The following is a 20876-nucleotide window of genomic DNA, read 5'->3' as shown; positions in this document are numbered from 1 at the left end:
CATAGTACTTGTGAGAAATTTGATGCTACAAAGCCATAGAAGAAATCAGTAAAGGGCAATGTTTTTCACAGTGGAGGTGAAGAAAGAAAAACACATGCTGTCATTGTAGGACAACGATGAGCTGATTTTTATAGGCCCAAAACTATGGGAAAGGGGAATAAAGGGACTTAATCTCATGAAGCATGACTGAACAACGTAGCACACTAAACTGTCCATGTGAGGCACTCTGATTCTCTCTTCAAGGGTCCTGAAGGCAACAGCAGGCCTTATTTGCCCTGACCCCACCCATTCATCCCCTGCCCATGGGACCAGGGGCTCCAGTTAAGGTCAGGCCTGAGCAACCAGGCTTTGCCTGAGCTATGCAGGAGTTGTACCTGTCTGAAGACCTGTCTCCATTCTGCTCTCATGGATGGACCTTGAGCCTATGCTCTAGCCTTGTTTCAAGTCTATCTCTGGCCCCAACTCCTACAGCTCCAGGCTAGACCCCCTGGAGAGCCTGTCGACCTTGTTCATTACCGTGTGTTCACCACATGAAATCAAAGGACATCTTTGGAGGACATCAGTCTTGGGGATGACAAGCATAGGTAATAACTCCCAAGAAGAGGTGTTCAAAAGATGGAAAACACATGAAAGAGGGAGAGAAAATAAGCAATGAAAATGCCAGGCCCTGTGATGCTAAAGGATGAGATTGTGCAACAGGAACCACTTGTAGATAAAAACACATTTGTAGCACTATGTACTGCACAAAATGTAATCTCAGAGGAGACAGATGCATGTCAGGGATGTGATTAGAGGCAGTGGGCAAAGCCCTCGTGCTGTTCTGTATCTGAATACTGGGGATTTCTCACGGCAAGTTGAGACAAGGCCAGTGCTCTGCCTCATTGGCTGCTGTTGAGGGGACTCTGTTGGCATCCCAGGTGCAGGGAGTGGGTGTATGATGAGGCCTTGGGGGGCAGAGGAAGGGACGGGCATGACCAGGAGTGGTTCTGCACCGGAGGAATGATGGGAAGAAGAAGGAGCCATGGGACTGTCAGGGACTTCCGAGGGGTTTCTCCTGGTTCATCCCTGTTGTTCATGGTCTCTGGCTCATCTCGCTCATTCTCATCTTTCTGCCTTCCTCTAGCCCTGCCAAATCTCTTCCGCGCCGTCCCCTTGGCGATGCAGGCTGTAAGGACAGTGAAGGAACAGAAAAGAGCTAGAGGAAGTCTTCCACCACCAGCTTCGCACAGCAAAACCCAGGATACCCCAGCATGGCAAGCTGAAGCTGGAGGACAGGGGTGTAGAGATCCTGACCAGAAGACCATTATACATCATGGAGTTAATGATCCACAAAACACTCAACCTGAGTAGTCCCAGGCCTGTGCTGTGCCATGCTTCGCTGTGCATCTCCCTTGGCCATGGGATAAACCTGGTGGGCTGACGATAAGGGAGGAGTCTGCAGGCAGCTCCCACTGGGTGCTGGTGATTACACCACCTGCATGTCCTTGCCTTTATCTAAGACTGCTGCAACGGTTCTCATGTGAACATCCTTTTGTTTGACAGTAGAATGAGTTGTTTTCTTTTTAAAGAAAACCCTATAATAGCTCAAATGACCATAATGGGGTAACCTTTCCATGGACAGGATGTGCCCTGATCAGAGGCCTGTTTGATGCTGCAAGACCTGGACATAAGATTATCTGTGCTAGCCCCTCCTTCTTCATTGTTTTAGATGTAGTAAATGGCATTTAAAATGATACTTTATGGAGTCTGAGTGCCTTGCTTAATAGGATCATAACAGATCAGCACCTCCTGGTGAAAAAATGGGGGGGGAGATGAAGGGGGTGATGTGGCCAACTCCTACTGACAAGATCGCCATCCATGGGACATGTGAGGGGAAGCTGTCACCAATGTGATGAGATTGTGAGGGGAGTCTCCTGACCACGGGCCATGATCTCTGGGCAAAGGTCTGCTCCTCAGGCACAAGGGAGGAGGCCAAAACAGAGCGGGTGGCCCCGGGAGCCATCACCACCCTCTTTCTCCTGGCAAGCCTGGCCTTGTGGATGCCCCGTGTGCTGGGGCTCCTGCAGCAGCACTGTTCCCAGGAGCACCAGGAGGTAGGAGGCTGGGGACGGGAAGATGGGAGATGCCTCCTGCCCAGGGACAGGGCTGGAGGGTTTGGAGCCTGTCCTGGGCACAGCAGGGGAGGGGGTCCTTCCTGGTGCTGCCTGGAACTGGTGTGGGGCCATGGGGAAAGATGGTGAGCGCTGGGAACGCTGATGCCCCTCATTTCCTTCTCCTTCCTCATGTCTCCTAGGAGGTGGTGGGAGAGGGAGAAGGTGGCCACCCAGAGCAGGGTCATTCACCATGGAGGAGACCATCACAACAGACCTCCCTCTCAACTACATGACTTCTGGATATGTGGACTATGTGGAAAATATTGAATATGAATGCCCAAGACTACCTTACGGATTGATGGTCTTTGCAGGTGTCTGTATGGGGATTTCTCTCTGTGGACTTGTGGGGAATGGGATAGTCATGTGGTTCCTGGGCTTCCACATGAAGCAGACCGCTTTCACCGTCTACATCCTAAATCTAGCTGTTGCTGACTTCTCTCTGCTCCTTCTATTTTCTCTGCTCATATTGGCAATTTTGAGCTTTACAGCAATTTGTTATTTGTTTAATGTTATTTCTTTCTACATGGATTTTGTATTTGTAGCTGAATTTCTGTGCCACTTCTTTGACCTTAGCAGCCTGGGTCTCCTGACAGCAATCAGCATGGAGCGTTGTATCTCTGTCTTCTTCCCAATCTGGTATCGCTGCCAGCGCCCAAAGCACTTATCAGGCATTGTGAGTGGGGTGATCTGGGCTCTCGCTGGATTTTTTGTTTCCTCAATGTATCTTAGCTTTAACTTTGCTGAAAACTACGAGACAGTATTTGCAGGTGTAGCCATTGCATTTTCCATTATTTTGTCATCAGTGATGTTGATTTCCAACCTGTCCCTGTTTATCAAACTCCGATGTGGCTCACAGAGACCACACCCAGGGAAACTCTATGTTGCTGTCCTTCTCAACGTGATTTTCTTCTTTGTCCTTGGTATTCCTTTCAGTGTAGAGGTTTTCCTCAACCTTCCAAGTTCGCGCAAATTGTTTCCTCAAAATACATCTTTTCTGCTGGCGTCGCTAAACTGCAGCATCAATCCAGTCATTTACTTTCTGGTGGGGAGCTGCCGGCAGCGCCGGTTCCAAGGCTCCGTGAAAGTCGCCTTCCGCCGAGTGTTTGAAGAGAAAGCGACGAGTGAGGAGGGGAGCCGTGTGCCTGAGAACACTGTGGTGGAGACCACTCTACAAGGCACTGCTGGCGAGGAGGCGTGGAATGCAGAGCCTTGCAGGCAGCCTGGGGAATGGAGGTCCCCATGCACTCGGTGCCTGCCTGCTGCCAGGGAGGGGAACAACGCTGCAGCTCAGCATGGGGGCATGTGGCATAGACCCAGCGCAGCAATGCTCAGCTGGGCTCGGTCCCTGTGCACAGGCTGTATTCCCCATTGCAATGACCCTCATTGCTCTGGCCCCAGCAAATAAACTCTGGCTCCTTTGGCTCAGCAGATGAGTTTTGCGGTGTTTTGGGGGATCTCTTGCCTGGGGAAAGTCTGACACGTTAGGTCCTGGGGGAGCTCTGGCCATCTCTGCTGTCCAAGCAAGGCAGGGCTCTGCAAAAAGGATTGCAAAAATGGGCAAGCCAATGGGTCCTGGTGGGTGATGGGAGGGAATTAGTGGTGTAGAGAGTAAGACATAGGGTAAAATTACAATTTGGAGAATGAGAAAGAAGAGAGAGAAAGAAGGAAACTAAGAAAGAGAGCGGGAAAGAGAGAGAGAGATTGAGAGATAGAGAGAAAGAAAGAGAGAAGGAAAATGAGAAGGAAAGAAAGGAAGAGAAAGAAAAAAGAGAGAGAGAGAATGGGAAAGCAAAAGAAATACAGAGAAAAGTGAGCTGTCTCTATGGTGCTGATGGATGAGGTTCGGAGAGACAAGAATCTTGCAGATAAAATCCCATTTGCAGCCCTATGTAACCCACAGATGCAACCTCTAAGGCAACACGCCTGGGGAGTTTCATCAGAGGCAGCAGGTGAAGCCCTTATGCTGTTGCATGTCCACACACTGGTGATTTCCCAATGTGGAGGGTCTCCTGGTCCAGCGCCAGGTACACACAGTGAAATCCAGAAGCCCCTCGCATGGTGGGACAACACTGGAGGACAGCAGGAGGAGAGGAAGGGGGTGACGTGGCCAACTCCTACTGACAAGGTTGCCGTCCATGGGACATGTGAGGGGAAGCTGTTGCCAATGTGATGAGATTGTGAGGGGAGTCTCCTGACCACGGGATGTGATCTCTCTCAGGTGTGAGAGTGGAAACTGAAGCTGAGCAGGGTGGTCACAGCAGCCATCACCAGAGCCTTTCTCCTGGCAAGCCTGGCCTTGTGGATGCCCCGTGTGCTGGGGCTCCTGCAGCAGCACTGTTCCCAGGAGCACCAGGAGGTAGGAGGCCGGGGATGGGCAGAGCAGGGGAGGGGGTCCTTCCTGGTGTCCCCTGGGCCTGGCATGGGGCCATGGGGAAAGATGGCGAGTGCTGGGAATGCCAATGCCCCTCATTTCCTTCTCCTTCCTCATGTCTCCTAGGAGGTGGTGGGAGAGGGAGAAGGTGGCCACCCAGAGCAGGGTCATTCACCATGGAGGAGACCATCACAGCAGACCTCCCTCTCAACTACATGACTTCTGGATATGCAGGCTCTCAGGCAGTTAAACAGTCTCAGTGCATAACACAAAATTATAGCATGTTGATAATTTCATGTCTCTGTATTGGTATTTGCCTGGGCAGACTTATGGGGAATATGGTGGTCGTGGTTCCTGGGCTTCCACATGAAGCAGAAAACCCTTCACTGTCTACATCCTGAACCTGGCCATCGCTGACTTCTCTCTGCTCCTGTTCCTTCTTGTTAAACTTATATGACACATTATTTCAACAGTCTATTGTGTTTTCTCATTTCAGTATCGTTTGACCAATTATATCCTGATGGATCTGTTTCCGTTTTGATATTTTGCCAGCATGTATCTCCTGCCAGCAATGAGCATGGAGAGGTGCCTGTCTGTTTTGTTCCCAATCTGGTACCTGTGCCGCCGCCCAAAGCACTTGTCAGTCATCATGTGTGGGGTTCTCTGGGCTCTCGCAGGACTTCTTGTTTCTTTGGTTTTCATTAGTTGTTATTTCCCTTTGAATATAAACTGTGTACAACTATTACGAGGTGTAAGCATTGTGAATTTTCTCATTTTCTCTTTATTCCCATTCCTTTCCAACCATTCCCTGTTCATCAAACTCTGATGTGGCTCACAAAGATAACACCCAGGAAAACTCAGTGTTCCTGTCCTGCTCATTGTGATCTTCTTGTTCATCTTTGGGTTTCCTTTCAGTGTGGTGATTCTCCTTGATCCTATTCATTTAAACCTGGTTTACGTTCATATTTCTTACCTGCTGGCATCACTGAACAGCAGCATCGACACATCTGTTTACTTCCTGGTGGGGACCTGCTGGCAGCACCGGTTCCAGGGCTCTGCAAAAGTCAACCTCCGACAAGTGTTTGAAGAGAAAGAAACGAGTGAGGAGGGGAGCCATGTGCCTGGGGACACTGCAGTGGAGACCACTCCATAAAACACTGCTGGTGAGGAGGCCTGGAGATACGGAGCCTCGTAGACAGCCTGGGGGATGGAGGCTCTTAGCACAGACCCAGCACAGCACTGCTCAGCCAGGCTTGGTCCCAGCTCACAGACTGTATTACCCATTGCAATGACCCTTATTGCTCTGGCCCCAGCAAATAAATTCTGGCTCCTTTGGCTCAGCAGATTTTTGCGGTGTTTTGGGGGATCTCTTGCCTGGGGAAAGTCTGACACATTAGGCCCTGGGGAAGCTCTGGCCATCTCTGCTGTCCAAGCAAGGCAGGGCTCTGCAAAAAGGATTGCAAAAATGGGCAAGCCAATGGGTCATGCAGGCATCTCGCCGGCACCGCTGCACCCATGCTGAAGTGAAAGGCTGAGCAAGGAGTAGAGGTAATTGCTGCCATGGGAAGCAGCTCTGTGGCTCGTCCGCGGGGCAGAGTGACGGCAGAGCTGGCCATGCGTCTACGTCTGCTGCTGCCCCAATGGGAGGTGGACGGTGAGGACTCCTCGGAGACCCACTTGCTCCTGGAAAGCGAGCAGGATACCCTCGTGAAGAGAGGCTAGCTGGCAACTGACCCCCACCAAAATCCCCCATCCCGGCCCAGCTGAACCCCTCTGCCTCCTCCGGGACTGCGCGGACTCCCCCGAGGAGGAGCGGGAGCCCCAGTCCCCGCTGCTCACCCAGCACCCCGGGCTCGGAGGGCTGCGAGGACACATCCAGCACGGGGCCGGCGGTGATTTCACAAGTATCTGCGGGGTTGATGCCTCTAGATGGCAGGAGAGGGGTATGGATCGCACGGAGCATCCTTGCTCTTCTGTCTAAAGAGCCGGTCAACAAAGTCGGCCCTGCAGTCCCAGCTGATGGAAGGAGAAACAAACAACATCAGGCAGGGCTGCAGAGCTGGGGAAGAAACAAGAGCATTCTCTTGTACTTGAAGTGGGAATTTGTCACACTCTTTAATTCCAGGGTTAAGTCGTTCTGAGAAAAGTATGGGTTCGATAGTGCCGGGGGATTACAAGTGGCGTATTCCCAGCACTCATGTTCATGCCAAGAACTTCACGCAAGGTGCTGCTGTCCGGCTGTGCTCCAGGGCAACGTGGCTTTTTGCAAGGGACTATGGCTGGCTGACGAGGCATCGTATCCTGGAGGTTGTCACCTCCCTGCTGGCATGTCTCAGGGACCGGATAGCACAGCAAGCATCCCTGCAAGGGAGCAGGGAATCTGCTCCAGCCCTGCTCCTATCAGTCCCTACAGGAAAACCAAGAGAGGATTTTAAGATGTTTCACTTTTCGATATCTCCACAAAAGTTTTGTCCACAGGGACAAAAGAATCCCAAAGGAGGCTTCAGACTCTTTTGCCTTACTTCAGCCAAGGCTATGATACCCTGTCCTCCAAACTTGGAAGGGGAGATGAGGGGAGCTATGTCTCCAGAAAAGGCACCGATTTTGGAAAGGAAATATTTCAAGGTGAAGAGTGAGATAACACAGTGCAACTCAGGATGTCTGATGCCAAAGATCACCTCTCTGATGCCAGAGAGAAGCACAGTGGGCAAATGTCAGCTGCAGAGACTGAGATGGGAACCTGCCCTGGCACAGCTCACCAAACACTCCCCAAACCTGGCTCCAAGCCATGTCATGAAGCAAGGCAGGGGATTACCAGATCAAATGGTCTTGGCAAGTCAGAGACACCAATTCCTGTATTCTCTTTGCTCGCAGCAAAGATTTCATAGTAACTCCACTGAACACAACTCTGAGTCCATTACCAGAAAGAGCCTGAAATATGAAAAGTAACATAACCAGATGTATGGGCCACTTAATTTTATAGAAATTAGGAGCATCACACTGCTCATCTGCCTGTGTGGGCTGGCGGGGAGTGAGGCCACCCTTTGGTTCTCCAGCTTCAGCATTAAGAGGAAGCCCTTCACTGCCTTCATCCTGAACCTGGCCATCCTCAGGTGGAGATGAGCAGCTCCTCTGCACGGCTGTTTCAGTGACTAACCATATGCTCCAAAGTCCTGATTGTACTGATCTTTTTCTAGTTACCTACCTAAGGCATCATTTTGTTACTACTCCTAAATTAAATTTCTTTTTTTGTTTCCAATACGGTAACTCTGACCCCAAAGTTTGTTGAATACACAGCAACTGGGCTTCACTGCATGGCTTGTTGCTGGTGAACAGACCAAGGCTGACTCGACTCTGTCAGAAAATGGCTCATTTCCTCTCATTCTAAAGCCTCTGTCTTGTCTACGAGGAGGACAGGTACCTCCAGAGCATGATGCACCTCATCCTAACGTAGGTGCCTGCATTAGTTGGGACGAGCCATCTGTTGATGGTGCCAAGACCTCCTTGTTCATTCTGGGAGGGACCTGGGCGGCAGACGACATCTGTCTGGGATGCTTGCACTTAGCAGAGATGTATCTCGCTCTAAGAAGCCTCCAGTTGAGCCAAACCACAGCAGTGGAGCTGCCCACATGTGCTGAAAGCTTTCCTCAGGAACAGCTGAGCACACCAGGAGAGGACCTCCTTGTAGGGTGGAGGCCTGAGGCTGGCAGAGGCAGGTAGAGGTGGAAGGGCAGAGGAAAGACCAGAAGGAAAGGACCTCACAGCATCCCAGCAACTGGGAGACTGCTGGGAAAAGCAAGGAGGAGGCACACAGCCTGACAGGGGAGATCATCCCATCTGCAGGTGGCAGGGATGCCTGTATTCACCCACCCATTTACCTGCCTCTTAACCCAGTGGGAAGTTGTCCGTCCTCTTCCCACTGCCTTAAATCCAAGGGTACTTAACGTCCCACTGCTTTTAGAAAGAGAAGCAAGAGTATGGGTGGTGAGTCATGCTTTGAAGACACATGATGAGATTAAACATCTAAGAAGCATTTATTAATAGAGTTGTTTTACAGAACAGGGCAGGAGTCTTCCATAGTTGAGAGGGGGTTTTTTTCTCCCTCTCTCCCATTTTCCTATCCTTTGGAAAGTAAAAACTTTCCAAGTTACAACCTGTTGTCCAGGAAAGGGCTCCCATGATCTAGGGAGTGTCTCCCAAGGCAGGTGCAGAAGGACAACGATCCTCCCATGTGCTTTGCCTGCTTCCCAGGATCTCCCTTGCCCACAGTGTCACCCAGGCCACCACCTATCTGAGCTTCTTGTTTTTACCAGAGAGTTTTATGGGTTTAGTTAGCATGGCTCTGTACTTGTACTGCGCCAAGTGATCGATTTTCATTCCAGCCTGTCCGGTGACATGTAGCTCTGAGCTGAGAGACAAGCCAAAGGGCAGAGAAACTTCTGTCACCATCCCAGGTCCCAGAGGCCACAGCATCAGTAGTTCCTGGGGTTGCTATTTCAGTCTGCCCTGCTGATGTCTTTTTTTCTCTCCACTCTGCCCTGCCAGCTGCATCTTCCCAACCTTTCCCTTGTGCTCATACTAAAGTTAGTGCAGCCTGGTGGGGAGTTGCACCAGGAAACAAAGCCAGCTCAAAAGCAGTGGTTTGTTGGTGGCTTAGTTCACAGGCAAACGAGAGCTGGTGTATCCCCCAGCTCCTTGATAGCAAGGGCTGACAGACATGGAGGGGAGAAAGAAGTGAAGAAAGCGCTGCCACTACCCCTTTTACCCAGGGAGAGCCTGAGCCAGGCTACAGGGAGTCAGTCCTCATGGCCTCAACAGGGTCTTTTCCATAAGAAGTCCACTGTTTTCCCTCCCTCTCCCTGTATCCTCTTTCACATGGAAAATCCAGTCTTTACAGAGTCTTCAGGCAGGGCTGTGCTTTCTGGGGTTTTTTCATTTTAACCCTACTCTTCGTGTTTTTCTAGATGAGGAACAGACACACCAGAAATGGGTACAGACCTCAGATCCTGGTTGCGAAATGGCATGTGCTCAAGCTAACCATCCAGACAGCCTGGAGAAAAGTGGGAGGAACCACAAGAGGCAGTTCCAGTCAAAAACCCTTGTGTGCAGATGACCCACGTGATGTGCGAACACAACTCAGTTTGCAGCAGAAGCAATGCATTTTGGGGAAAGCCTTCCAGGGGCGATCCCAAACACATGCCTACTTGCCTGGTAACAAAGCTGAATGTGAAGTCTCCAAATATTCTTACACATATCAGCACCCGCTGGAGATGCACACACAAGGGTTTGCCCAGGAATTGTTCTGTCCTGCTGTGCCAAGCTTTCTTATCCACCCACACTCTGCTCTTAAGTAGATACACCAAAAAACCCCCTGGCAGGAGCTAAGAGCCTCCACGGCCCTGTTTTAATAGTGCGCAGGGTAGAGCAAGCTCACTTTTGAGACAGGGAAATCTCAGACCTGTTGAATAGGACAGATTCAAAGCAAAGGTTTCAAAGCAGAAGGTTTCGATGGGTATTTCATCACGCTGTCCAGTGTCCACCCCAGGCAAGAGTTCCTGTGCCACGCAGCACGTTTTGTTGTGTTGCAGCTAATTCCGTTCAGCTGCAGCCAGACCCACACTGAAGCCATTGTCCTTGTCTCGCCCTGGCTCACGGGACACCTCCATCCCTAGAGCATCTTCCCTCAGGGAGGGGCTGCAGAGGTTTAAACAGCTGTTTCCACTGTGTTCTCTCTGGGAGTTTCGCCTCTATTTTGGGGCTCTGTTACATCTTCAAAAGCCCTCTGGAAAGCAACCCTAACAGAGAGTGTGAACTTCTTTGCACAGCTCCCAGCCAAGAAGTAAATAACAGGGTTGATGCTGCTGTTCATACAGGCGAATGGGAGAGAGTTGTGAAAGACAAAAACAGAAAAATCAAACAGTCTTAGCAAGAGCCAGTAACCAAAGTCTGCAGTGAAGAAGGGGAAGAAGAAGACAGCTAGCAGGACCACAACACAGAGCCTCCTTGGGGGATATTGCCATGAACTGCACAAGACCCTGACAAGCAGCATTAGACCAGAAAAAAACAGGATAAGCACCGATAAGAGGTAGCTCAAGACGAAGACAATGAGCGCTGCAGGGCAGCAGTAGAGGGTCATGGTGAGCAGGAAGGAGAGGGCCCACAGCAGGGCACACACGAGCACTGGCAAGTGCTGGGAGCAGTGGCAGGGGCAGCAGGACGGGGAGAGGACAGACAGAGACATCATGGCACTGAAGGCTGTCAGGAGGTAGATGCTGGCAGTGAAAGTGAAGACGATGGTGATGTTCAACACAGTTGTCACGTCCTGTGAGCCCTGCCTGTGACAAAGGGTCTCTGGGCCATAAAATATCACAAGGGCAATGGCGATGGAGAGGAGGAAGGTGAAGTCAGCGACGGCCAGGCTTAGGACATAGATGGTGATGGGATTCCGGCGGACACGGGAGCCAAGGAACCAGAGGACAGCCCCATTCCCCAGGAGCCCACAGAGGCAGATGAGCAGTGTGGCAGGGACTTTGCTCAAGTGACCAGCTTCACTGCCGGTCCAGTTGTAGTCATCGTCCTCATGCCTCAGCAGCCTGTGATGCCAACTCCTGTTATATGCTGTCCCACTGGGCTGGCTCCAGCAAGCAGGGCTGGCGCTTTCCATGGCAGGGAACAACGTGATCATTATGAAACCTCCGCTGCTTCTCCTTCCTCCTCGCACAGCTGGAGGGACGAGATGAAACAGAGACATGTTAGCAACTCTGCTGTCCCCCACACTAGGCTTTTCAGATCTTTACAGCCATGCCCCAGCTTCCACATGGAGAAGCACAGAGAGAAATGAGGGACAGGAGAGATGGAAGACAGGATGTGGGGAGATGGGTATGACATGCCTGGCACAAGAGCATGTACGGAAGTGGAGCAAAAGCTAGGGAGATGCCTCCTTCCTGGCTTTGGACAGGACAGATCTGGAGGAGGGAAATAATAAGATGAAAGGATTGTCCTTGGAGATGTCAAAGAGCAAGTGGTTTTGGGGGTGGATCTGATATGGATTCTCAGGTTTCTAATATTATAGTTGATATTACTAAGCTGCTGGGTTCCTTCAGTGAGACACTCACTTCAGTATTCCCCTACCACCTTTTCCCAGAATATTTATAGGTCTTAATATCCTAGAGACCACTATTCCCCAATCAGATTTGGTGCAAATTGACCAACAGGTCCAACAGCAACAAGGTGAGGCACTGATTAGGCTGAAAAAAGAACCCACCCAGAAAAGTCTGACCTTCTTTCCTCTTGCAGCCTGAAGAACTTCGCTGGAGCAGACGCGCTGCAGACTCACATCACCTCGCACTTGCCAGCTGCCGCCCCCGCAATGGGATCTTCATGAGGTTTCCTGGAATTATCACTTGGAAAACTGGATTGAAGTCTGCCTTGGTGAGCCTGTGCAGCATCCAGCATGGGGTCTTTCTCAGGTCCTTTCACAAGCCACTTTTCTCAGTGTTAGCCAAGCAGGTCATGTTCTCAAGAGCTCTTGAAACAGGGAACTATTTCATTGCATTTGACAGTATCTGGGTTCTGGTTATAATCTATTCTTGGCTTTGTACAGGAAATGACTAACAAAAAAGAATCTCAGAAACTAGACCTATGGGAAAAGCAGATTATCTCTGTGTCAGGTTCCTCTTTCGTTTCATTTTAAAGCAACCCCAATCCCAAAATATTTGTATCTTTGAACTGGTTGAATTTTTCTCTTATTGTTCCAGGGGTGTATCATTAGGACCCTGCACTACAAGCTTGGCGTTGCTCCAAAACTTCTGATTCAGATCTAGGTTTGCCACTTGCATACCACAATTTCACAGTGATACTTGGACCTTCAAATACGCAGTTTCCAAGAGCGTGCTACTATGCGCATCAAGGAGCTAACTGAATAATAAGATCTGTGCATGAACCAGAGCACAGGCAGATGGCAGAGAGATGACTTAGGATTTCAGGAAAATCTTTTTTTCCTAAGGAGAGGTGAATCAATGCTGCTTACTTGGCTTTAGCCATCTAAAAGTTAAGGGTTTCATCTGAGTTGTCTTCTATACTCCCTTTGTAGTCAGTCAGCAGCCTACAATGGTTTGCTCAGACAGGCCCATGTAACTTCTAGAGAGCTGAAGTTAGGTAAGATGATTCCTACTCAGACCGGTTGCAGTGAAGGTGAAATGCAAACAGCTCCTGTTGCGTCTGGGAGCAGGGGGTGCTCCTGCTGGCAACTGGCACGCGTGGGAACCCCAGAACCAAAACCTCCTCTTCTCTCCCTCGCTGATGCTGCATTTGTGTCCCCAACTACAGAATCTCACATCCCCTCACCAAGCCAACCCTTTCAAGTGCAAACAGGTCATGATAAGGAAAGCATCAAGGTACACCAGCATAATGCCGTGCAACACAACGCTCGCTGCCCGATCTGTGTGCTCGACAAAAGAGCAGAATTACCCTGGGTTTCTCACCTTCTGCTTTCATGGGCAACATCCTGAGCATGTTCACCTAAAATGTTGATGTCCAACACAAGGTTTACAGACATCAGTTATTTATTTGTATTGGGGTCAGGCTTGTATGTGTTCAAAGGAAACTATGTTCCTTAAATATTATAGCTCTGGTAGCAGTTGTTTCTGTGTGTCAGGAAAGCTAATAAAACCATCTGGCAGGCAGAGCTCAACCTCCTCAAGATACTGCCTGCGAGAGCCTTCCCATCCTCTATTTCTGTCTCTTTTCTTGGGTCTGCCCTGGCAGTTTGCTCCATGGGCTTCTCCATGCCCACAGAATTGCACTGTCCAACAGCCATCAGCCCCTAGCTGTCTGTCTGTCCATCCTCTGTCCAACCTGGCACAGGGCTGATCGCCGGCAGCACTTGCCTCTTTGCCTGTCCCTTCCTGCCTCCCCGGTTAAACCCCCTTGGCAGGGTAAAGGTTTGGTTGCTGACTGGTGCTGCCAGCTCCATCAGCCAGACTGAGATGGGTTTTCTCTGTCAGACTGTGGCACAGGAGGACATTAAGCCAGAGGGAGCTGAAAACATCATTTCTGTCCCTCACCATCATCTCCTCTGGTCTGGGGGCTTTTGAGGATCAAGGTAGTGAGTGCTCAGTGCTTTAGTATCAGGCACCAAGATTCCAGAAGACGGTAGGGGCAGGACGAGTTAGGACATCTCCATGCTGGGAAGCAGACAAGGTACGGATTGGGGGCCAGGAGTGTGGCCATGTTAACCCTGAAGAAAAAATGATGCAGGACTTTCTGGACCACATCGTTTCAGCATTATAAACCAGTGAGCAGCATGAGGGGACTGTCACAACCGTAATTTTGAGAACAAGCAAGGGCACCCCATGGAGCCAGCAAGGGAAGAAACTGCAATCACCAGTAAGTTACATGAAAGACGCTTTTATTAAAATAACTTACAAATAAGTTTGAGGTGGGAACCAGCCCTACCCCTGGAAATCTCATCGAGCGTGGCCGTGTCCTGAGGGTCGCACGACTATCCACTGCCAGTCCTGCTCACCCAGCCGGGCAAGGGCTCTGCTCCTGTGGGTGCTGGCCCGGGGTGCAGAGGCAGGGCTGCCCCTCTCCAGGTGCCAGTCTGCAGCCATAGGGGTTTAGGCAGCAATTCCCATTACAGGGGTCTCACCCACCTCTTGGGAATCTGCCTGATCTTCAAAGACCCTCTGAAGAGCCACTTTGACGGATCCCCTGAACCTGGACTTTCCGTAGCTCCCAACCAGGACATAAATAACCGGATTGATGCTGCTGTTGACAGAGGCCAGCAACAGGCAGATCTCAAAGACAAAATTAATGTAGACAAAGAAGTTGAGGAAGATCTGGACACTGAGCGGGATGCCAAAGAGGAGGAAGAAGAGAACGGCGAGGAAGATGACAGTGTACAGCCTTGCTGGGTGGTTTTGCCAAGAGCTACGCCTAAGCTTGATGAAGAGGATCACATTGGAAAGAACCATAAAGGGAGTGAAAAAGCAGAAATTGAGAAAGCACAAGGTTCCAAGAACCATCCAGCAGTGTTCAGAGTGACCCAGGTCACACACAAAGTACACAAGCCCAGCAAGCACACAGGCAAGGGCCCACAGCAGGCTGCACATGACGGCTGACAGGAGCTTCGGACGGTGGCATCGGCACCAGAAGGGCCAGAGGACACCCACACACCTTTCCACACTGATGGCCGTGAGGAGATAGAGGCTGGTGCTGTACATGAGCAGAACCATGGAGTGAAATAATGGCAGCACCCGCAAAAACTCTGGCTGAAAGCAGCTGAGCATGGGCATATGATATATTACAAGGAAAGCTGATGTGCAGAGGAGAAAGCAGGTGTCCGCGACGGCCAGGTTCAGGAGGTAGGCAGTGAAGGGGTTCCTCCTGATGCGGAAGCTGAGGAGCCAGAGGATGGCCCCGTTCCCCACCAGCCCACCCAGGCAGATGAGCAGTGTGATGCTACCGGTGACGATTTCAGGGATGTGTTCTGCAAAGCACCTGGTCCCGTTGTGTCCATCCCCATAGACCATGCTCTCCGTAGGCGCTGGGGACACTGTATGCCAGTCACGGATTGTATTGTTGGGATATCGGTCCATCTTCCTCCTTTCTCTCTTGTGCTTGCCTGGGGAAAGGCAAGAGATGAAGACAAAATTAGTGACTCTCAGGTCCCCAGTACTGTGAATTGTCCTCTGGTCATTCAGTCTTCCCCCCTCCTCCACAGGCTACAACATCTGCAACCCAGAAAACATAAGAACTGAGCAGAGAAAAAAAGAGAAGAGAAGAGAAGAGAAGAGAAGAGAAGAGAAGAGAAGAGAAGAGAAGAGAAGAGAAGAGAAGAGAAGAGAAGAGAAGAGGTAAGAGATCAAGAGAAATAATAGGAACAGGAATAGGAATAGGAATAGGAATAGGAATAGGGATAGGGATAGGGATAGGGATAGGGATAGAATAGGAATAGGGATAGGAATAGGAATAGGAATAGGAATAGGGATAGGAATAGGAATAGGAATAGGAATAGGAATAGGAATAGGAATAGGAATAGGAGGGAAAAGTTTGGGCCCAGGGCGGCAGGAGACAGACAGAGAGCTGGAAGAGGAGTGGAGGGAGAAAGAAACGGCATGCAGAGCCATTTGCCCTTTAAGGGCTGAAAAGGGCTGAGGAGGTGACTGGGGAGAGTGGAAAGACCGAGGAAGAGCAGAGCAGTGAGTCCCAGCAACAGGAGTGGAGGCAAGCCCCAGACCCCTCTCACCAGGTGCGGGGGGGTCCGGTGAGGGCAGAGTCCTTGCACAGCCTTGGTATCCCAGAGCTGCAAACTCCAGTCCTCTCTGTCAGGCTTGCACGTGAAATTTTACAAAGCTGCCATGCCAAAATCCTCCCAGACGAGATCTGACCACCAGGAGCAAGGTAACTCCATGATGAGGTTCCTCTGATGGTCCGCGTGCAGGCTCTGATACCGTCTCTTCCTCAGCTCAAGACCAAATGGGCCCTGGGACCATGGTCCCGGGTCTCTGCTGAGGGGCGGGTGGCTACGGGCATGCGGACGTGCCAGGGCTTCGTCATCACTTCTGAGACCAGCGGAAGTGGCTTGCCAAAGAGTCACCCTCACAGGATGGGTATTGCAGACCGATCTGCTGGTTGCTTCAGACACTTCCTGTTTGCAAACCTGCCATCGTGTTCAGCATGAAATTATCATCTTCCTTCTCATTCGCTTCTTCTCTTCTGCGCCGGGTGGCAACGCCCCTGAGATGTGTCACGGTTCCCATTTGTATGAACGTTCACTCTTTGCTGTCACACAGAAGCCACCAGCTCCCCATCAACCCCGGGGAAATGATGCTCGACAGAGCGCCCGCTGACTGCCATTTCCCCGCTTGCAAGAGCTGAGCTGGATGCCTCCACCACCCCCTGCCACAGGGAGGGTGGGAGGCAAGCGGGACGGTGTGAGGCACCCAGCCACCGTGCCGCGGGGACAACACAGACCGTTGGACCTGCCCTTCTCTGACGCCAGCGAGTGGGTGGCTGCTCCGTGCCGCATCCTCACGTCTCACCCCTGCTGAGGTTGCAGGACTCGGTGTGAGCCATCGGAGGGGATGGTTGCTCACAAGTGATCTCTGCAGGGCAGGAGCCTCTCATGGCAGCAGCCCCATCCCTTCACCCTGCTCCAGGCATCCTTTTTGGGGCCAGGGAGATCTGTCCTGCTCCCTTGTCTGCTGTACAGCAAATCTAAACAAATAGCTCAGAAGAAATCATTGGAGACACCCAGAGCAAGGGGAAGCAAACGCAAATGGCTGGGAGAGCATCCCGTCCAGCCACGAGCTGCAGTCCTGCCTGCACCTCCTTCCTAAATCCTGCCTGGCTGCAGGCAGAGGGGTGGAGGGGGTGCGGCGCGCTGGTGGGGTACTCTGCTTCCCCTGCGACTTTGATCAAGTGGGAAGTGAAATACTCCTGACGTTAATTAACAGTCCTGATTTGGCATGAAATCCGGGCTCCTCCAAATTCCTTAATAAATAATAGTTATTTAAATGATAATGAAGCTGGACCGAAGGAGAGCTTTGATGCCATCATCCGCCCCATCCAGCCCCCGCTCTTCAGCATCTCCGAAGCCCCCGAGCTGCTCCAGCCACCGGCTGGTTTCAAGGGCGGCTTCAGCTCCCCTGCGGATCATGGGCTGCACCTCCGGGAAAGGGGCCGCACCCTCGCACTTCTTTTTATATTTAAAGGAAGGGTTCCACAGAAAATGAGAGTAAAGGAGGGAGTAATAGGACCCATAAGCAGGACAGTGAGAGCCCAGCCAAGCGTAAGGCAGAGGCTGCCGTGGGGACGGTTCCTCCTGACGGCTCGCTCTTAGCCGGTGGAGAAGTGCAGCCAGCAGCTATTTAGCTACGTTGCCCACTTGTTTTTAAATAATGTTAAATATTTCTTAAATGTTAAATGATGTTAATGTGATAAGCAAATAGCAAATAGTACATCATAAATACGACTAATAGTAAATAGTAAATCATAAACTGTAGATGGTAAATAATAAACTGTAGATGGTAGGTAATAAACAGTAAACAGTAAATTAGTGAATAAATAGTAAATAATAAATGACAAATAATAAATAACAATACTAAGTAGCAAATGATACCTATAAATAACAAATAGGTACAAATAGAACAGATAAATTAAGCTATAAACAAATAATAAATAATAGTCATTATTATTATTATTATTAACGTGATACATAATGTTGGCAGCTGCTGCTTGGGGTCGCGCGCCCGGCTGGGTGGGCATTGGGCAGGGGCGTGCATGAGGCCAGGGGACGTGATTCCTGACGGCAGCTCCTGGCACACCCGAGGTCCTGGCACACCCGAGGAGAACCAGCGCAGTGACGATGATGATTATGGGACTGAGCGCCTATTTATTTCACCTTGTGGCAGCTACTTACGCATGAAAATCTCTGATTCTTCATCAGGCTGGCAGCTACTAACTCCCACTGGTGACAGCCGTGCTGGGGACAAGGGTGACAAGTTCCCTCACGCCGTTGTCCCTCAAAGGCACCTTTTGGCATCACTTCAAATGTTTGAGTTTCTTCTATGGTAAAAATGGGGAGAAAGGGGCAATATTAAGAAACAAAACTCACAGTCTTGAATTAAACCTGGAGTTTTGCCCGCTCCGAAGTCACACAGTGCTCAGAAATAGCCCCCGTGGCAGACCCACAAGTGAGCTCTTCTTACAAATACTTGGGGTTTGCCTGGTTGCCAACACAGGGATTTCTTTTGGGCCGGGTTTCGCCAGACAGCACGGGCTATCACCTCACAGCGTCTCCTCTGCGCATCACCCTTTCCTTCCCAGGACCGCTGTGGAAAAGACTTGAACAACTTCTCCCTGGAAGACTCTCTGATTTGCTTTGTATCCCCTTTTAGATCACTATGATCCCAGGAAAAAAAAAAAAAAAAAAAAAAAAAAAAAAAAAAGGAGAAAGCAGAGTTGGAGACGGTCTTTTACCATCTCTGCCATATCCAGGGCCAGCTGGACAAAATGTCAAACCACAGGAACATATGTGTGAACTGAACTTAATTAATCAGCATTCCTCTGCCTGCAGCTCACGCTGTGCCGCTGGGGAGGGCTCCAGCGGAGGCACTCATTTCCCAGCAGAAAAGTCTTCTTACAACCCACCCAGCAATCAAAGAGAACCCATACAATTATAAGAAATCAGAACAAAATTATAAACAATTCTAACAGGGTAGTAACAAAAATATATGCTTGGTAGCAAAGGGCAATCCTTTCACCCAGGGTTGTTTAAATAGCCTAAGAAAAATTCAAGTATCGTAGTGATGAGCTTCTAAGTGTCCCAGGGAATAACAGCGCTGCCGAAGCTTGCAATAATTACTGCTGCCACCTCCACCTCTCACTGCCTTTGCCCCAAATGTCCTTCCAACCACAAGTCCTTTGGGCTGGCTTGCTCCAAATTCCCCCTTGGCATATTCCCAGCATCTGCTCTGCCTGTGGAGGAGCGGACAGGGTGTCCTGGCGCAGCATCCTTCAGGAAGCCCCCGCCCGCCAGAGAAATGTTCTGGGCTGGCTGGGAATAGTCACCCACTGCAGGACCGCGGGCAATACACCCTGCCAGCTCCAAACCAGCGCTGCTGCGGGGCTTCTCCTTCAGCCCCTGCAAAAATCAACCCAAAGGTAGCTTTTTCATGCTAAAGCAATGTTAGGATTAGCTAAAAGTGTCCTGCCCCAGCTGTAACAGGCTGTGTTAAATGCAATGCAGCTGCACCGCAGCTCCGTCTCCCTGTTGCTCCCAAAGCTTCTGTTCAGTCAGATTTCCATGGGCCAGAGGGAGAGCATGACCCTGTACTTTCTTAATCCATCTTCAGCCAGTGTGAGTCAGCGTGGTTCTGCAGAACGGTACCTCCCAGCTGCTGCGGCTGCAGGGTGTGCTTCACCCTCTCTCCTCCTCCTCCCAGGAAGGCAGAGCCCGCAGGCACCAGAGCTGTGCCCAGCTCTGGGAGAGACCCATCACAGCATCCATAGCCTCGAATGGCATGACAGCATCCCAACGGCTCTCACTTCCCAGGAATTTTTCTCACTGAAACTTGACCAAATATAGTTCTGCTTTTGATTTGGCTTTCCCCAGGGTACGACTCTTGCAGAGGTGACCATGTGAACCCTCTGCCCTGAGGAGCCCCCGGCGCTGGGCAGCAATTCGTGGAAGTGGCTGGGGAGATGTGAGCTGTGCTGGCACTCGGGGGCTGAGAAAACCCTGGTGTGCGCTCCTGAAGTCCATTTGCAGAGATACAGCACAAAACAATTTCAGCAAAAGGCTGAAAACCTTTCTGTGCGACCAAAGGGTGATGCTGCCTGCTTAAGGCCTGTTTTCTTAGGATAAAAATAGACATCTGGAGAAAAACTCTATGCCAGCTGCAAAATCTTGCCAATCAGTGTTAATGAGCCATCTCTGCTCCTGTAAGCACCACTGTCTCCACTTGTAGGAGAGAAGGTGCCTACTGATATGAGCGCGATAAGGAGGCTCCTGGATGACTCCTCCCCTGAGTTTTTTTACTAATAATACTTTGTAGTTCGCATGCATGCTACAGCCTTGACTGCAAAGAAACGGCACAGATCCTGAAGCATTCACAGGGAGAAAAGAAAAATCCAAACCCACTAAGTCACAAGAGAAGGGAGCCGTTCCCTCAAGCTCAGAGGATGTAACACTGGCTATTAAGAATTGGCTTGAATTGCACCAAATGAGAGGATTTGTTGTTTTAGGTACAGGATTGTTCCCTGAGGTGTAAGAGCATGTTAAACACAGTCACAGGTTATGATATTCAGATTTCATTTTGCTGTCTTTTTTAAACTTTGTGCAAGGCTAGTTACAGTACGTGCCCTTCTGCACTAGGCTGTCTTCATGACAAGCAGTTTATGACAAGGAGAATTCCCCTTTCCGAAAGATGTGGCCACGAGGATCGTGCAGAGCCCGGTGACCTCTCGCCGGAGCTGTCCCGTCTTCAGATGAATCATCCCTTCCTCCGCCAGCAGCGAGGGTGCAGATAGTGGGGCTGATAGTGCCATTTCTGTGGAAGAGGTTAAAAGAGTACAACATAAAATCACTTTCTCCTTTTCCCTATAAGAAAAAAGAAACCAAGCTCCCCACAAAAAAAAAAAAAATCAAGAAGAGGGAGAGGATGACACACAGCAGCGCTGCCACACGGGGCTCCTCCACGTGAGACCTGGGGAGCTTCTGGGGTTTTGAAGCGTGCTGGAGCGTGTCCAGAGAAGGGCAACGGAGCTGGGGAAGGGTCTGGAGCACAAGGCTGATGGGGAGCGGCTGAGGGAACTGGGGTTGTTCAGCCTGGAGAAAAGGAGGC

General features: G+C 50.5%; 3 protein-coding genes and 1 pseudogene across 4 annotated transcripts; 2 read left to right on the top strand and 2 right to left on the bottom strand.

Moving 5' to 3' along the window:
• The first annotated feature begins 2343 nt into the window (after nt 1–2343).
• On the top strand, nt 2344–3558 carry LOC142409838 (mas-related G-protein coupled receptor member D-like). Its single transcript, XM_075501594.1, has one exon. The coding sequence runs from the start codon at nt 2344–2346 to the stop codon at nt 3556–3558; it is 1215 nt and encodes a 404-aa protein (XP_075357709.1).
• A 1142-nt stretch (nt 3559–4700) lies between these two features.
• On the top strand, nt 4701–5677 carry LOC142409837 (mas-related G-protein coupled receptor member H-like; annotated as a pseudogene).
• A 4219-nt stretch (nt 5678–9896) lies between these two features.
• On the bottom strand, nt 9897–12112 carry LOC142410059 (proto-oncogene Mas-like). 2 transcript variants are annotated; one of them, XM_075501943.1, is made up of 2 exons: nt 11789–12112; nt 9897–11247 (listed from the first exon to the last, which is right to left on the bottom strand). In XM_075501943.1, the coding sequence occupies exon 2, from the start codon at nt 11207–11209 to the stop codon at nt 10229–10231; it is 981 nt and encodes a 326-aa protein (XP_075358058.1). In that variant the 5' UTR covers nt 11210–11247; nt 11789–12112; the 3' UTR covers nt 9897–10228. The 2 variants fall into 2 exon arrangements, with proteins under 2 accessions (XP_075358058.1, XP_075358057.1); XM_075501942.1 differs by having other exon boundaries at nt 11804–12112.
• A 1824-nt stretch (nt 12113–13936) lies between these two features.
• LOC142409647 (proto-oncogene Mas-like) lies at nt 13937–16508 on the bottom strand. Its single transcript, XM_075501398.1, has 2 exons — nt 15776–16508; nt 13937–15151 (listed from the first exon to the last, which is right to left on the bottom strand). Exon 2 carries the CDS (start codon nt 15123–15125, stop codon nt 14145–14147), a length of 981 nt encoding a protein of 326 aa, XP_075357513.1. The 5' UTR covers nt 15126–15151; nt 15776–16508; the 3' UTR covers nt 13937–14144.
• Nucleotides 16509–20876: the final 4368 nt, after the last annotated feature.

Source organism: Mycteria americana, chromosome 5 (assembly GCF_035582795.1).
Source record: "Mycteria americana isolate JAX WOST 10 ecotype Jacksonville Zoo and Gardens chromosome 5, USCA_MyAme_1.0, whole genome shotgun sequence".
NCBI classification, from domain to species: Eukaryota; Metazoa; Chordata; class Aves; order Ciconiiformes; family Ciconiidae; genus Mycteria; species Mycteria americana.
The sequence above is the reverse complement of the archived record's forward strand: the minus strand, read 5'-3'. Positions and strand labels throughout refer to the sequence as shown.

Excerpts from the sequence above, each read along its gene's own strand:
- LOC142409838 (XM_075501594.1), top strand. The coding sequence starts at position 2,344 with ATGGAGGAGACCATCACAACAGACCTCCCTCTCAACTACATGACTTCT.
- LOC142410059 (XM_075501943.1), bottom strand. The coding sequence starts at position 11,209 with ATGATCACGTTGTTCCCTGCCATGGAAAGCGCCAGCCCTGCTTGCTGG.
- LOC142409647 (XM_075501398.1), bottom strand. The coding sequence starts at position 15,125 with ATGGACCGATATCCCAACAATACAATCCGTGACTGGCATACAGTGTCC.